The 16,186-nt window shown below is 52.5% G+C and overlaps 1 protein-coding gene across 1 annotated transcript; it reads left to right on the top strand.

Annotated features, from left to right (window-relative positions):
- The first annotated feature begins 12,600 nt into the window (after positions 1-12,600).
- LOC119454518 (uncharacterized) lies at positions 12,601-13,011 on the top strand. The gene has a single exon (XM_037716424.1). The coding sequence runs from the start codon at positions 12,601-12,603 to the stop codon at positions 13,009-13,011; it is 411 nt and encodes a 136-aa protein (XP_037572352.1).
- The last annotated feature ends 3,175 nt before the right edge of the window (positions 13,012-16,186 follow it).

Raw genomic sequence — 16,186 nt, 5'->3', positions numbered from 1 at the left:
AACAGAGCTTGAAACAGCAGTAGCACAGCAAGATAACAAATTTTTACTCAATACTTGAAACAAACGCCGAAAGTGATGATTTTAAAACTTGGTCATTGGTTAGATGATTGTTCGTGGAGAGAAGGAATACTTAAAACAATTATTACGCGTACTAAATTGGGTTATTGCTCGGCTATGCCGTTGCCTAGTAAGATAACCAGATGAAAAAGCAATTATTCCCGTGAGATCTGTCTTATAATGACCATTGATGAGTTGAAAAAGGAATTTTAGTCGTGGTAGACGGTTTCTTTGCATTAATGGTGGCAGGTTTGCTTTTGTTAAGAGGTCTGTGACTGATGTGCGTCCGAACCTGGTGTAAATGAAACGAGCTGCTTTTCTTCGCACCATTTCTATCTTTAAGGTGGCTTCGCCTGTAGCCACACGAAGCGAGATTAAGCCGCAAAGTAGGTAAAATTAGCGATAAGGGCATCATTCGCACCAACATAGTCAAATATTAACTGCATTGCACAGCACATTCTCAAGGATGGGGCCACGTGGCCTCGTCGTCATAAAACGAACGGGTCAAGCCAATGTCCGCAAAAGAAAACGAGGTAGGCGGAAATGGGCATCTAATACGATACGGAAATGATAAGAAATGAGCGTATAATGAACATGAAAAAGCAGCGGAAAGTGACAGAATAGGCAGAGCATAAGGAGCCTTTATTAAATAAATTGAAACACCATGTACGTCGCCCTTGTCTTCAGCGTGATGCAAATGGTCTCCCTTCTCCTCCCCCCCCCCCCCAAAAAAAAAAAAAAAAAGATACATGGGGGCTGGGGGACAACGCTTGCATCACGAGCTGTGGCACTTTACTCCTGAATTTTTTTTTCTCTCGGTCCAAAGCACTGCGGCCACTTTCTCGTCGGTAACGCAGAAGGAGCTGCTAATAGTTTCGCCCTGACCAAGTGGAACACTGCTCTCGTTGGGATAAAAAAGAAGGTTGCGCCTCAACTAAAAAACTTCGGAAACAGTAAGTAAATACAGATTAAAAAAGAAGAACAGAGCATTTGCTGTTTTAAGCGTGCCAAGTTGGGGGCCACAAAAAGTGGTGGTCGAGGGCACAAAGAAGCTGATGCCATGCGTTTTCTTGAAAGTCACCACTGTGTTCTCGCCTTGTGCGGCTTTGCTCCCACATATTTCGTCCTGATTTGAATGAGAAGTTGTAGCAGACGGCACTGGCTCGTGCTTTGAGGTTCTTACAATAAGAACTTATCAGAAACAAAAATTGCGGCTACGGCACTTGAATAATAAGATCATCTCGAGAAACGATAAAACGTTGATCGTTGAAACTTTCCGTGCAAAGTGTAGCGTGTCATTTGCGTTGCTGTAATACTTAGGTTATTGATGCATTCGATTAACAAGTATTAAGCATCAACAAGCAAATGCGGCAATTGATAATGTTTGCCAATGTTTTGACAGGCGCGCAAATACTTTTCGCGTTAGCCCACCAGCACCCGTCATTGCCTCATGACAAGCCTATAAATTCCTCGCCGTCACATGGAGTTACCAGAGCTGACACTCCGCAGAAATTCACTTTATTTTTGCGCGCAAAGCTTAATTTCTCCGGTGGTAATCAATATCTCTGTGCAACGTAAATCCCTCTCGAATTTTCAAAGAATACGGCACCAATATGATCAGGAATCGGAATTATTGGCATCTGTCCGTCAATCAACTTTCCGTAGCATAGGCCTATGGGTATAGCATAGGCCAAATTTTGTTTCAGTATGAGGTACTTGGAGCCATGAAGCAAGCAGCTGGGGTATTCGGGCGCTGTGATTGCAGCCACTTATTCTGAAAGGTCGTGCAATGAAGAAATGTAACTTATGTTTGTTCAAGACACTCAAAGGCAGGCTTGCAAGAAGAACGAGGTGGACAACACAAACGCCGTTGTTCTTTTTGTCCTCGTTCTACTTGCGTCTCTGCTTGGACACCTGCGATTACATGCAACCAATTCCTGCCAAATCACTCAGGAATTGGAGGTAGATTAAGCGTGAAATCCTTTTAGCTGCCGTTGTCGGCGACCTTCAAGTGAACTTGAGCCAAAAGCCAGAGCCGTTGTCCGGGCACTAAAACGAGAACATCCGGGCACTCCAGACGAGAACATGACGACAAGTTTCAAAAGCATAACGAGATCATCTGGGCAACCAGTGAAAACTTAACAAAATGTGGTCTGTGGCCCACAACCCTTTGTACAAGGCCGCATTACATACGCTAGTTACTCTCCAGACAAGTTACAAACAATATTGCTTCCGAGTTGTCCCTGTTTCTTCACATATCACTCAAGCTGCAACTTCTAGTACGCTGAAGTTTATTTGTGATTTTTATTAGCGATGTTGAAAAGGCGATACAGGAGACCCAAGGCCGCACATTTGCAGCCGACCACTTCCATGCGACAAGAAGAAAAAGTGGTGGCAGACGCTGAACACATTGGACTGTTGCTAGAAGAAACGCGTTTGAAGGTGGCCGCACCACAGGCAGCAAAAGACGCCATATTGCCACACCTTGAAGCATGTGCTACATAATTATAAAGCCGAAGACGCGCGCTAGTCCACGAGCCATGCGCCGGCACCTGCTTGCGGGCGGCACCGAAGAAGCATGCGAAGATCCTCCAATCCACGCGCGTTTGATCAGCTGGCGGTCAGAGACTCGAGCTGAACGCTTCAGGTCGCCTGTTCTCCTGGAACGTGACATTTCTGGTGGAGGTGCTGGGTACAGGCGTCGTCTAATCTCCGTCGGGTCGAGGTCGCGTCGCATGGAGGTCCAAATCTCTGGGTACAGGCGTCGTCGAATCTCCGTCGGGTCGAGGTCGCGTTGCTTGGAGGTCTTCAGCACGTCGCGCATCAGCGGCATCGCCTCGAAAGGCCGCTGACGTCAGTTTTCCAGGCGAGGGCTCGGAGACCGTCCCTCGTCATCCTGCTGGTCGATGAACGCTTCAATTGCGGGCGGCCTTTGTCTGAACCCGGGTCGGCATGAGTTGGCAGCGTAACCCGCAGTCCAAGCTGGCGGTAGTGGCACTCTCGGTATACGTGACCCACAATGATAACAAAGCGGTCGTCGGTAGGGCGTGCGCCAAATGTCCGATTTACGTGTGAAAGGGTGGTTGTCGGGAAAGTAAGGTACCGCCTGTGCGGAGTGGAGCGCAACGAGACCTATCGGAGCTGATGCAGGGATGGAGCGGCTCAATGTGTCTCCATACGTCACACGCTGGAAGTCGCTCGCCACGGGTGGGGATGTTGCCGATGTAGGGAGACTGCGCCTCAACGCGTCACGCCGTCGTACGCCGAAATTCACTCGCCTGGGGTGCTCTTTCGGGGCGAGTTGAGGTACCCCGAGTGCATGCTGCACTTCGTCACGCACGATGTCGGCGATGTAGTTGACCGTTGGCTGCTGCGCCCGGTGCAGCTGTTGCAGCTCGTCGCAGACTACCGATCGTATTAGGTCGCGGAGCACTTCAATGTCAGTCGCGAAAGCTCCCAGACCGACGGTTGCCGAAGCAGCATTTACTTGCCGGTCATACTGGTTCGACCGCTGCTGCAACGCCTTTTCCATAGCAGCGGCTTCTGTGAGGAACTCGGTAACCGTCCTCGGTGGGTTACGAACAAGCCCACCGAAGAGCTGTTCTTTGACACCCCGCATCAAATGACGGAACTTCTTGTCTTCCGGCATGCTAGGGTTGGCTCGCCTGAAGAGACGTGTCATATCTTCAACGTACATCACAACACTTTCATTTTCTCAGCGCGCGATTGGAGGGCCCGTTCTGCTCGCTCTCGGCGATCGGGACTCGAGTAGATGTCTAAGAGCCACCGACGTAACTCACGCCATGTCAGGGCCTCTTCGCGGTTCTGTAACCAGATGCGAGCACCGTCCTCGAGGCTGAAATACGCATTCTTTAATTTCGCTTGGTCGTCCCACTCGTTGCAATCTGCTACTCGCTCAAAGTCGTCGAGCCAGTCTTCCACGTCTTCATAAAGGTCGCCGTGGAAGGAACGTGGCACTCGCGGGTTCTGTAGCGTTAAATGAGTTGGTACTGTCGCTGTGCCTTCCACCGTAGCCATTGTGCTCCTGGATGACAGCACAATCTCAGGGACCAGTCCCCGAATTCTCCGGCTGGCACGATGCACTGGTGCAAGCTCCGGTATTGTCTGTGGCTGCAAAAGGGGTCTGTAGCATAGGTTGAGGCTACCCCGCACCTGGGTCTGTGTGCCTACTATCGGCGCTTTATCAGTAATTTTTCAAAGATTGCTGAACCGCTTACTCATCTCACAAGAAACGATATGCCGTTCATTTGGAGCGCTCACCAAGAAGCCGCTTTCACCGAGCTCCGACACCGCTTGGCTTCACCGCCCGTTCTTGGACACTTTGACGAACAGGCCGAGGCTGAAATTGATACAGACGCCAGCAACTTTGGCCTGCGTGCGGTACTCGTACAACGGCAGGAGGGCGTTGAAAGAGTTATCGCTTTCGCAAGGCGCACTCTATCGCGCCCGGGGTCCAACTACACCGCTACGGAGAGAGTGGCTTGCAGTCATATGGGCTCTTGCAAAGTTTCGGCCTTACCTTTACGGCCGCCCATTCAAGGTCGTGACATATCACCACGCGTTGTCCTGGCTGGCAAACTTGAGGGATCCTTCTGGACGACTGGCACGGTGGAGCCTACGCCTGCAGGAATACGATGTGACCATCGCATACAAGTCCGGGCGCACACACGAAGACGCCGACACGTTGTCGCGCGCACCTGTCGAATCTCTTGATAACGACATTGAGGACGACAGCGCTTTCCTTGGGGCTGTAAGCGTGACAGATTTGTCCAAACTGCAGCGCGCAGATGAGGAATTACGGCCTATTATCGAACATCTCGAAGGCCGTAACGCCACCCTGCCCCGACAAATAGCTCGTGGGCTGTTGTCCTTTTGTTTACGGCAGGGCGTACTGTATAAGAAGAACTCTGCTGCCAGCAACAAAACCTACCTTTTGGTAGTGCCAGCAGATCTTCGTGACGAAATTCTGTTCGCCTGCCACGATGAACCTCCGTCTGGCCACCTGGCCTACACCAGAACCCTGGCTAGAGTGCACAAATCGTACTATTGGCCGAAACGCGCCACTTGCGTTAAACGGTATGTCCAAGCCTATCGTGAGTGCCAACACCGGAAGTCGCCAGCTGTGAAGCCTGCGGGATTACTGAAACCCATTGACCCACCTCGAAGACCTTTTGAGTCGGCATGGATCCCTTGGGCCCGTTTCTTCGGTCATCTTCGGGAAACAAGTGGATAATCATCGCCACAGATTATTTAATGCTCTAGGCTGAAGCAAACGCTCTGCCTCGAGGCACCGCTTCCGAGTTTGCGCAATTTTTTGTAAACAACATTCTACTGCGTCATGGTGCCCCATCGTGCGTCTTTACCAACCGAGGAACGGCATTTACGGCACGGCTCATTGAAGACGTTTTCCTATTAAGTTACACAACGCATCGAAAGACGACGGCCTATCACCCGCAGACAAATGGCCTGACCGAAAGGCTCAACAAAACTATGAATGACATGCTCTCTGTGTACGTAGACGTACAGCACAAAACGTGGAATGAAGTACTTCCGTACGTAACGTTTGCGTACAAAACCGCCACGCAAGAGACCACACGCTTCACGCCGTTCTACCTTGTTTATGGTCGTGAGGTTGTGGGAATTATGGAAACCGATAATTCCGCACGTCCAGAGGCGCGCCAGGAGACGCGAGTAGAGCAGATGCTCCTTGCACGGTTCTCCCTCTCGGGAAGGCCAGGCGGCTTCCCGGCGGCGCGATCTCACCCCCTCCCTTCGAACCGGTCACATACGTAGACCATCACGTGGCCGCGGAGTCCCGCGCCCATTGGACCGAACCCAGAACGAGGCGGGGCGGTCGCGATCGGCGCCACCGGCGCACGCCGGGGACAGAGGAGACGACTGCGAGCCGCGACGAAGAACAGAGCTCAGGTAACCATCTTGTTCCCTTCCTTTGTCGTGCCCTACCTCGTTCGACCACTCTCGACCCCGACAGACGTCGAGGTCGACTCTATAGCCTGCTTCCACGCGAATTCCCCCTGGAGCAATAAACCCTGTTTGTACTTGTTACACTATCGTGCGTTGTCGTGTTTCTGTCAGTCCTGATACCGCCGAACACCGGTAGTACAGGGCAAGCGCAAGGGAGTTGGCCGTCAAGCCTAAGCCTTAGGGACAAAGGCGGCTTGAGAGAACCCGGAGACCACAAAGTCCAGACCATGCTTGAAGCGATGCTTCCATGCGACAGCTTTGATGATCTTGACCAAGACGCCGAGCTCTTCGTGCAGCGCGCCGAGGAAGCACGCCAACTGGCTCGCACGAACATCAAGAAACAGCAGTGCATCGACACACGCCACTACAAACTCCGCCATCGACAAGTTGAGTACCAACCACGAGATCGGGTTCTGGTCTGGACTCCTGTCCGCTGCAAAGGCCTGTCCGAGAAACTTCTCAGCCGGTACTTCGGACCTTATAAAGTGCTGCGGCGAGTGAGTGACGTCAACTACCAGGTTCTTCCTGATGGCAGCCAACCAGCACGACGTCGAAAGACACTACCCGAGATTGTGCACGTTGTGCGGCTGAAACCATACCGCACTCCATAACCACCATAGTTTGTGGACCATGCCATTCCTTTTGTTTTATTTATTTTTGTCGTGGACAATCATTGCCTCAGTGACATTGCCCTGCGTTCTATGACTGCGCGCCGCAAGCGTTTGTGTGTGCATGTGTCTTCCACGCATGTACTTCCACGTTCACCCTGTAGTGTGTGAGTCAATGCTCTTCCGAGGAGGGAGAATAATGCCGCACCCTGCAACATCTGCTACATAATTAGAAAGCCGAAGACGCGCGCTAGTCCACGCGCTATGCGCAGGCACCTGCTTTGACGGGCGCCAGCGAAGAAGCAGACGAAGATCCTCCGATCCACGCGCAGGTGCTTGAGTTTTTGCGTTTGATTAGCTGGCGGTCAGAGAGTCGAACTCAACGCTTCAGGTCACCTGTCCTCCTAGAACGTGACAATATGAAGCCATTTTATGCTTACATCTATTTACTCTCGATTACGGGAGAGCCAGGAATCTTTATTTGTTTATTTAGAGTTACATCACGGTCTATGCATTGTAGTGAGGAATGATTGGGAGGAATAGACAATTAAAGTTCAGCTCGGCAATCATATAGTAATTGATACGTGTGATCTCTAGTAAGCCTGCACGCTGTCTTTGAAGCATCATTACTGCTCTACTTTGGCATTTGCTACTATTGCGAGCAGACTACCTGTCAACGGAGCCGAAGCATTAACAGATCGGCTCACACACGCCACATTACAGAACCTTCAAAGTGAATATTGCTACATCGGTTCTTCTTCGATAAATATTTTGTGAACATAACAAACTTTTGAAAGCAACTGCGAGAGTCATGATAAGTTTTCTTCTCAGCGCATAACATTTTATCTATTTTCTGCAACTGCGTAGGGAGATGAGTGCACCATTAGCATTAGCCACGTTTATCTAGTAAACATAACACTAGCTAATGCGGCATTCATCACTTGGCACCCTTTCAGTGTTTGCCAGCCTGGGCAAACACTGTGTTTCTACACTGAGACAGCTCGGGTTGGACTGTCTGTGCAGTGGTTTGGCGAAAGCCTGCGTCGACGTTAGCTACCCGATTAGGGAACAAAGACTCTGTGCACATGAACCTTAGGGAATCATCGAAAATGACGCTAAATTCTCTACGAACATGACGGAAAACACTATAGAAAGAACTTGGAGGACGCTTAAGCTTCGCTTTTAAGAGTGGAACGCGATAGCATTCAAAGATCCCTGACTGCTTCTCACGCTTCCCGACAACTGCAGCTTAAGCAACCGTAATGCTTACGGGGAAACACTGGCGGCGAGCACGAAGGCGAGCTTTCTGGTAGAAACGCGGCCTCTTGCGTGGGGCGATCCCGGAGATATTGCACAGCCGCGCCAAAAAAAAAAAAAAAACATAATTTTCAGGTTTCCGTTTTTGTTTCGTACTTTTATTATTTCAGTCTGAGCAGATTTAACATAAAAGGCATTAGCTGTAGGTGTTAGTTTCGTGACATTTGTTTGTGGATTGTCATTCTCAAAATTCCGAGGAATAGCTTTGCCAAGAATGCAAGACAAGGTATGAGTAACATTAATGATAGAACATATATGTGTACCTAAAAAAAATTGCCACCACCTCCCCGAAGGGAATCGTGAGGAAATGCGAATGCATTTTTTGCGCCGAGAGTACACGGCGTAGTAATTTTATTGGCTTAAATTAATGACGAGACGAGGATTTGTACCGTAACCATTTATTTACACATTCATCAGCACCTGTTTGTGTTGTCATCGAGACATCAACTCAGTGCGCAAGCGGCAGGGCGTCGTGGATCGGGTCAGGCGCCTGATGCTCATGAAGGGGAGTCGAGGCGAGATGAGCCGTTCTTCGACCGTGTTCAGATCGGGAAGGTGCGCCGGACGAGGAGGGTAACGGTAGCCGAAACTCACGCTCATCGAAGGGACGCGCCCGTTGACCAGAGACTCGCGGCACGAGGCACACACTAGGCACGACTTGAACGGCGCCAGACGAGGGTTGTCGTCACAGACGGCGATGATGGTGTCGCCGTGCTCGTCGTAGGGGCCTCCTCTTCCAAACTCGTTCCAAAGAACCCGAAGCGCGTTCAAACGACTCGAGTCCTTCTTGATGCTCCCTATCACGCTCAGATTGTTGTCGAACCACAACCGATCGCAAACCTTGCAGCTGTGACCAAAGCTGTGGTCCTCGAAGTCGCGCTTGAAACGGGCGTCCGGCTGCGTAAACTGCCGAGCGCGCGCCGCCGCTTGCGTGGCGCGATCGACAGCGCGGGCGGCAGCGGGATAAGCCTGTCGTCGTTGCCGCTTGGACTCGGCCTCGCGCCGCTTCACTCGAGGATCGGCGGCTCGCCGTTGACGTTTCTCCGCCGCGTCTCGAACACGAACTTCAGCGTTCTCGGCTCGCCGTTGACGTCTCACAGCGGCGTATCGAGCACACATTTCCGGATCTTCGGCTCGGCGTTGGCGTTTCGCAGCGGCTTCCCGAGCACGGAGTTCGGTATCGGCAGCTCGCTTCGCTCGCTTGCGTTCGGCATCACGCGCTCTTCGCTTCGCAGCCTTGTCTTCCGCTTCTTCTCCTCCGGTTGATGATGACGTTGAAGCTACTGCAGTGACGTCACCTCCAGCGAGAGGTGTAATGCTCGGATTGAATTGTATTACACTTCTTGCTAGGGGTACCGTTGCCGTCAGACATTCGCCTTCACCGACTTCTGCCATCGCCTTGAGAGGCGCCCAGCCAGGGACATGTTAAACATGAACGTTTGAGTGCGGTGGGGTCGCGCGGGGACCCAGGGGACCTGGGAGGTCCCAAATGCCCTGTCAGAATAAAGTTTTTTCCTCCTCCTCCCCAGCCAGCGGACGGTCGAGAGTGAGGCGCGCGCTTCACTCCATTTATATATGCGTGCGAACGAGCGGAGAGTGGGGCGCAGGGAGGAGAGAGAGCGAACGTCGAGAGAAGGAGCGGCGAAGCACTGCACCTACCCTCTCCTACACTCTCTCCACACACGCGGGAGCTCCGCCGAGTTCCCTAAAACCCCTATATATAAAAAGTAGCGCCATTCTTAGATCTTGCCGCCACCGCGCTCACCCCGGCGTTTCCTCCTTGCCGCCTCCTGTCGCCCCAGCCTCCTCCGCTCCTTCATAGGCCAATCCGTGTCACGTGGAAGCACGCGTTGCGCTTTTGTATATTTTTTCTTTCCAGCGCGCTCCGACTGCCATTTTCGGGCCTGTGCGACGAAAGTGCTGTACGCACAAACGGATCAAATGTGTCAGGGACAAGAACTTCGTTGTGATGGCATGCTGCTGCACCTTAAGTTGCCGCAACCGACAAGGCGAGGGAAAAAGGTTTTTTTTTTTTCCATCCGGCGTGCGCAAACGCTTGCTGCACACTGATATTTGCGCCGTCTCGCATCGTCGCGTTGCTACTTCCAAAACGGCATTATTAAGACCAGTTACTGACTGACGAAGCAAAATCGCGCCTCAAAAACTTCTCCGCAGGGCGCGATCGAAGTTTTCCTCGGATTTCCTCTGGTTGCGCGTTAGCTGTCGTCTGCCACGGCAGGCCCGACACTGTCGATATCGCGCCTCGATCGCGCTGGTCGCGCCGAGCGCGATAGTGGAACGGAGGAGGAGGGAAGTGGATGGCGCTACTTTTTATATATAGGGGCTTTAGAGTTCCCGCGATGCGAGCGCCCTCACACGCCAGAGCGCGCTCCTCCTCTCCACTCACTCTCCGCAACTCCGCCCGCACCACGGGCTCCGGTTGCTAGGGGCGAGGATAAGCGCCCGCGCCCGCAGCTGTTGCTATGGGAGAGGGAGTGAGAGCGGAGAGATAACACCTGCGGGTGCGCGGACACCGACAGACGCCTGACATGCCCCGACTAAGAAATGCATTCGCATTTAATATATTCGAGGGCCTGCGTGGTTGGGGATGATTTTCTCCGCCACATCGCACGCCGGTTGCCGACGCCGGGTTTTCTGCGACACGGCGCTAAGGAGGCGTTCACACTGACACATTCGGCGTCTGGAGCGGCGTGGAACCCAGTTCGGCGGCGGCGAGATCCGCAGGACCGCGCCGATCGCTCCTGGACCGAGTTTTGCGGCAGCTGCCGCCGGATGCCCTCACCGCGGGCCAATCGGAGCGCGAGTCAGAACGAAAGATGGCGGCCAAGTCCGACGCGCTCGTCATGTCGCAGTCTTCAAGGCTCATCGCGACATCGGAAATGTTAATCGAATAGGTGCGTAACCACCCCATCGTTTTCGACAAGCACCACGTGAAGCACAACGTGACCTGACAAAGTGGCGTGGCCCAGCTTCTAGCGCTCTTGCAGGAAGGACGAACCCCCCACCACTGCTGGCGTCGTTTCTTTGGCAAATGCTTCTACGCGTCGTGCATCGCCAGCAAGCTGTATGCCAGCAGGCTAAGCATCATCGTCGTTGCAAGCAGCGATGAAGAGCCCCAAAATAAAAACATGCCAGCTCTACACGAGAGGCGATAACTGCGTAGTTTCGATAGAGTGTATAGAAAGGCGGAGTGGGTCCAGCGAACGCCTTGGCAAGCGCCCATAGGCTGAGACGAGCTCACGGGCTGAGTAGCTGTCGTTTGCTCGACGCGCCGTCTTTGTTGCGTCGTTTGCATCGTTTCTGTCACGCTTTCTCCATTTTGTTGACAACATTTTGTTGACAAAATCACTGTTTTCATCACCGAGTATGAAAACTAGATGCAGCAGAGTGAAACGCCTGTCAAAGCTCCGTGCTGCTGCGGGGTAGTGTCTGCGACGCCACAAGGCGTCTGGCCGACGTTCCGGCGGCGCGGATGGCAAGCAGTATATGTGAACGACGCGAATTCCGGCGGCAGGAGAAATCCGTTCGCTGTAGATGCCGGATTCCCCAGTGTGAACGTGCCCTTAACTCTGTCGCGTTAAAACCTACTTGGTCCAACCCTCTAGGATGTGTAGGCCCAACCCGGGCTGTCTCAGCGCTTCCATCCCCTGCTGGGAAACATTGAAAGGGTGCCAAGCAGGGACAGTCGCATATATGAATACTACGTCTACCAGATATATGGGGCTAATGCTAACGGGATAATTACGCTCCTTCGCTGTTGCAGTCAGCAGATTAAAAGGCATGTGCTGAGAAGAAAAATTATATTGACTGTCCCGGTAGCTTTCAAAAGGTCGTTACACTCATCAAATATTTATTGAAAAATAGCGAGTGTTGCCGGGTTCACTTTGAAGGTTGTGAAATGCATCAAGAGCAAACCGATTTATTACAAGTTGCCTCTATTGACACTCCACACCGTCCGCTTCGGTCCCTGATGAAAGAGCCGGTCGGGCCCCGAAACGTCGCAACGCAGGGTCGTTAAGGTCGGCGCTCTCAGCTGGCGCCTTGGTACCATCTGTAAACGACGAAAATAAAGTTGGGCGGCGCGTGCCAGCGGCGCAAGCACGGCACGCGCTAGTCCGTTCTAAAAGCCTGCTGAGCTGGTCCTCTTGGTCGGGCGCTCCGCGGCGACCCCTCGGTTTCTTACATTGGTGACTTTTGACGTGATCCTCAGAGTATCAACAAGGACCGATTCAGCATCGCCTGCTACCGAGCCCTGCCCGCGGCCATGAACCAGCTGGAAGAAGAGCACCGACGCTCGACGACCCTTGGCGTTTGCAACTGTGGCTCTACCGTCCGCACAGCCCTATCGTGTGGTTCGCGCAGGTAGACGCACAGCTATACGTAAATGGCGTGTCGTCGCAGCTCTGGCGGTACCTACTCCTCAAGCGAGAAATTCCCACCGACGTCTTCTCTCGTCTTGACCTTCTGTTCATCAGACCAGAACATGTACGAGGGCCTCAAGCCCGCCTTCTTTCAACACTTTGGCGTACCAGTTCCCGATTAATTACGCAGCACGACACAGTTTACTTCAACGGCTGACGCTTCTGAAGGAATGGCTCAAACTACGTCGTCCTCTTCGCCATCGGCGCCGGGTGAACGCTGCGCCAGTGCTCGCGAATCTTCCGCCGCACCTACACCACAGGAGCCACTGTGCGGAGACAACACGACAACTGCGCCTCCTGCGTCTCGTTCGTTCCCCGACGACGAACAATCTCCCGCCACACTGCCCGCACCATCAACTACACAACTGGTGAGCCCGCTAGTCCTCAGCAACGACCACCTTGCATCCACGCCCGAGCATACCAAAGAGTCGGCATGCACTCCACCACCACCCGTGTTATACTGCGTCCCCAGTCCAAGCCGTGGAGATGACTCAGCAGCGAGCCATGCCTTGACGGCTGACGAGGTCGACGCATATCAGTGCGCCTGTTCCGCACGAAATCCTGCGACAACACTGCGATGAGACTGGTCCACCAGCTATCACGTGCACTGAACTTCCTAGCTACGCCAGTGTCTTTCTCGTGGAGCCCTTGTCGCATGTCTCCTCTCGCAGCGCACGTTCAGTGTCTCGGCTTCAACGCCCCAACGACACTGCCTTGACGTTTGGCCACAAGGATGCCTCCTCGGCTTGCGGTGCTCAGCGTCGGAGAACTCGTGCCCAGCGCGGCCGGCAGCCCCGCTGCTTCGCTGGTTTTCGTCGCTGCGTCCACCCGATTTTACACAGGTGCCAGGCCGGACGCTGCTACCGCGCACTTCGAAAGCGCCCGCCCTCAACACCGAACCTATGTTCACGGGTCCGACTGACATTCACACGTTGGCACCACGCTAACTTCGATAGAGCAAACCGGGTCCGGTCGTCGCGGGCTTGTCACCACGGTCGCAGCATCAGCGGGGGCCGGATTCTATGTTGCTGTCGGCGCCGACGCACCCCACCACCGTCTTCATCGCTTGGACAGCCCAAACTGGTACGATGTCATCGTGGCAGCCACGTTCCCCGCACCTCTCTGGGGTCGACCGTCCATGCACACCGACCGTGCAACATCTGCAGCTTAGAGCGCGAATGGCGTCGCGCCTGCGCCCTCCGCGATGTAGGGATCATCAGGTCCACGTTCCTCAACCTGCCGCCACTAAAGCCTCGTCCACTGCTGCACTCACAGGCCAAACCACCTCAGTGAATCGCGTACATTTCGCCGTTCCGACTCGGCGGGGGGCCCTGTAGCGCCCACGACGTCGCAACGCAGGGTCGTTAAGGTCGGCGCTCTCAGCTGGCGCCTTGTACCATCTGTGAACGCCGAAAATAAAGTTGGGCGGCGCGTGCCAGCGGTGCAAGCACGGCACGCGCTAGTCCGTTCTAAAAGCCTGCTGAGCTGGTCCTCTTGGTCGGGCGCTCCGCGGCGACCCCTCGGTTTCTTACAATTTAAACTAAAATTAATTGTGGCTGGAGTTTAATTCGACATTAATGCTCTGTTCCCCAACGAACTGCCAAGTGTTTACCTTCATTTTAATCGTCACTTACTTACCTCGACTCCTGGCCAGTTAAACCTTCATGCAATCCCAACCCTTGCAGAACGGGGACGCTGCATATGGGTCTCACTGGGTGAATATCTTCAACTTTCATTACGATGTGCCGAGTCATTTGCCGGCTTATTTATTTTACTTTTTTTCGGCACATACATGCCTCACCCTGCAAGCACATACTTGCTCCGGCATGAATTTGTCCCCTGACAGCCAGCTCTGCGTTCGAATAGCAAGCAACTCCCCTTTGCGTTATTATACAGAGTTGCTGATTTCTTTTTTGCCGTGTTCGTAAATCTCCATGGTCTTTTTCGTTTGCAGCCTTTGCATCCAATTGACCGTCTCTGTTTCACAAACTTTTTTGGGAGTCCTGGTTTTCCACTTACGCTTTCAATTACCCTCTACTTGATTGCCAACTTTTTCGGCCTCCTCCTCCATTACATGCCAACACTTTTGGAGTACAGATATTGATGCACTTTATTCGGCCATTTATTTTCAAGCCTGTTCCCTAGTCTTTATTCGAAAATATTGTGTGTCGGCGCTTGTCGTACTTCAAATGTAGCCCAAATTATGTCAGCTTGCACTGCCTCATTTGTGGTTTTAGCGTGGTCCCCCAAGCCAGTTAGTTCCCTGCCCTCTTGTTAATCTCAAACCCATATAAGATTTTTAATTCATAGCACATAAAGGCATTTGCGAATGCTAAAGCTGGCACCATTACACCTTTCCAGACTCTTCGAAGAACGCCAAATTTATTGCAGATCGAAAGTGCACCACATTTCATTATTGCTCCTTTCCGCTGCCCTTTCATTTTTAGGTTATCTTGCTCGACGCTTGAGCTGGACTGTCCTTCGTAAATGCATATACCAATGCGCTTATATTGCTTGACAATGGGTACGACTGTCTGTGGAAGAGATACCATGTCATCACTCGTTCCTTCACTAAAGATCATAATTCACGATTTGCCTACATTAGTTGTGGCCTTGCCACTTATATTCGCAAGTCTGTAAATATTTTGCATTGTCCGCTCTTAACACTGTATCCTCCACGTACATCAGCCCAGGGAACTTCTGTTGCAGCTTTAGCTCATTACGCATGTAAAATATGTCAAAACTGTTCTATCGTCGTCATTTCCCCTTCGTCATCTTATTGTCGTCATGCGTCGTAGTGGTACTTGATAATCATTTTAGCTGCCGATCCTATGTCCTCATGCCGTCGCCGTCATTTCAGCTTCGTCACTCCTTTCGTCATTATAACTTTTGTTTGTTTGAAACACGTCCGGCGGCGGCAAATAGTCCGAGCCTGTGGCTACGAGCCATCAAGAATGAGAATGGTACGGCGCGACTACGGCATGAAGACAACGTTAGCCACGTATTCGGCGGGACAGCAGCTAGCACCATCAGCAACAGCAGTAGCGGGAAAGACGGAGGAATCAGCAATGAAAGCTTCGCTTTAGGGGGAGATGCTACTCGGAAATTCTTTTGTAGCGTTAGCTACACTGGCCTAGCCAAGCCCGTTTCGCGCGGCACATCAAGAGCCGTGCTGCGCATACGCAAGGATCAGTGATGTCACACGACTTGCGCACGGGAGCCACCGGAGCCGGCACCTCTCGCGCACTCCGCCGCCGCCGCGCGCGACTCACCGCCGCCGGTCTGCGCATTCCAGAGGAGTGACGTCGTAGCCGTGGTAGACGCACTGGCGCCGGCGCGCGCTCGCTGTGCAGTCGCCGTCTGACACTGCGCTGGAGCCGCTGCGCTTCTGACTGGCGTTTGCCAGTGTGGTATAGCCATGGAGAAGGAGAGCGCAAATGCTGCTCAACAGCGCAGAAGAACGGAGAAGCTTGACTCATTGGATCCCGAAGTAGTTGCCTGGCAATTAGCGATTGAGCGTAGGAGACAACCAGGAAAGCTAAGAATAATCAGCTGAACCTTTGCTAACGCTACGTATATCCTGGCATAGCCGAGCTAAGCCACTGCAACTTTTTTCTTTAAATATTTCTGAGAGCTCAGTGAAACTTTCACCATTTACAGAGATTGCGCTCCTTTCTTCAAATCTGCTTTTAGTTTTCTTGTACCTCATTTGGTTAATGTTTTGCACACCATCCATTTGTATAAACAATACATTTC

The sequence above is a fragment of the Dermacentor silvarum genome, chromosome 5 (assembly GCF_013339745.2).
Source record: "Dermacentor silvarum isolate Dsil-2018 chromosome 5, BIME_Dsil_1.4, whole genome shotgun sequence".
Lineage (NCBI taxonomy): Eukaryota > Metazoa > Arthropoda > Arachnida > Ixodida > Ixodidae > Dermacentor > Dermacentor silvarum.
This window is presented reverse-complemented; position numbering and strand designations above follow the sequence as displayed.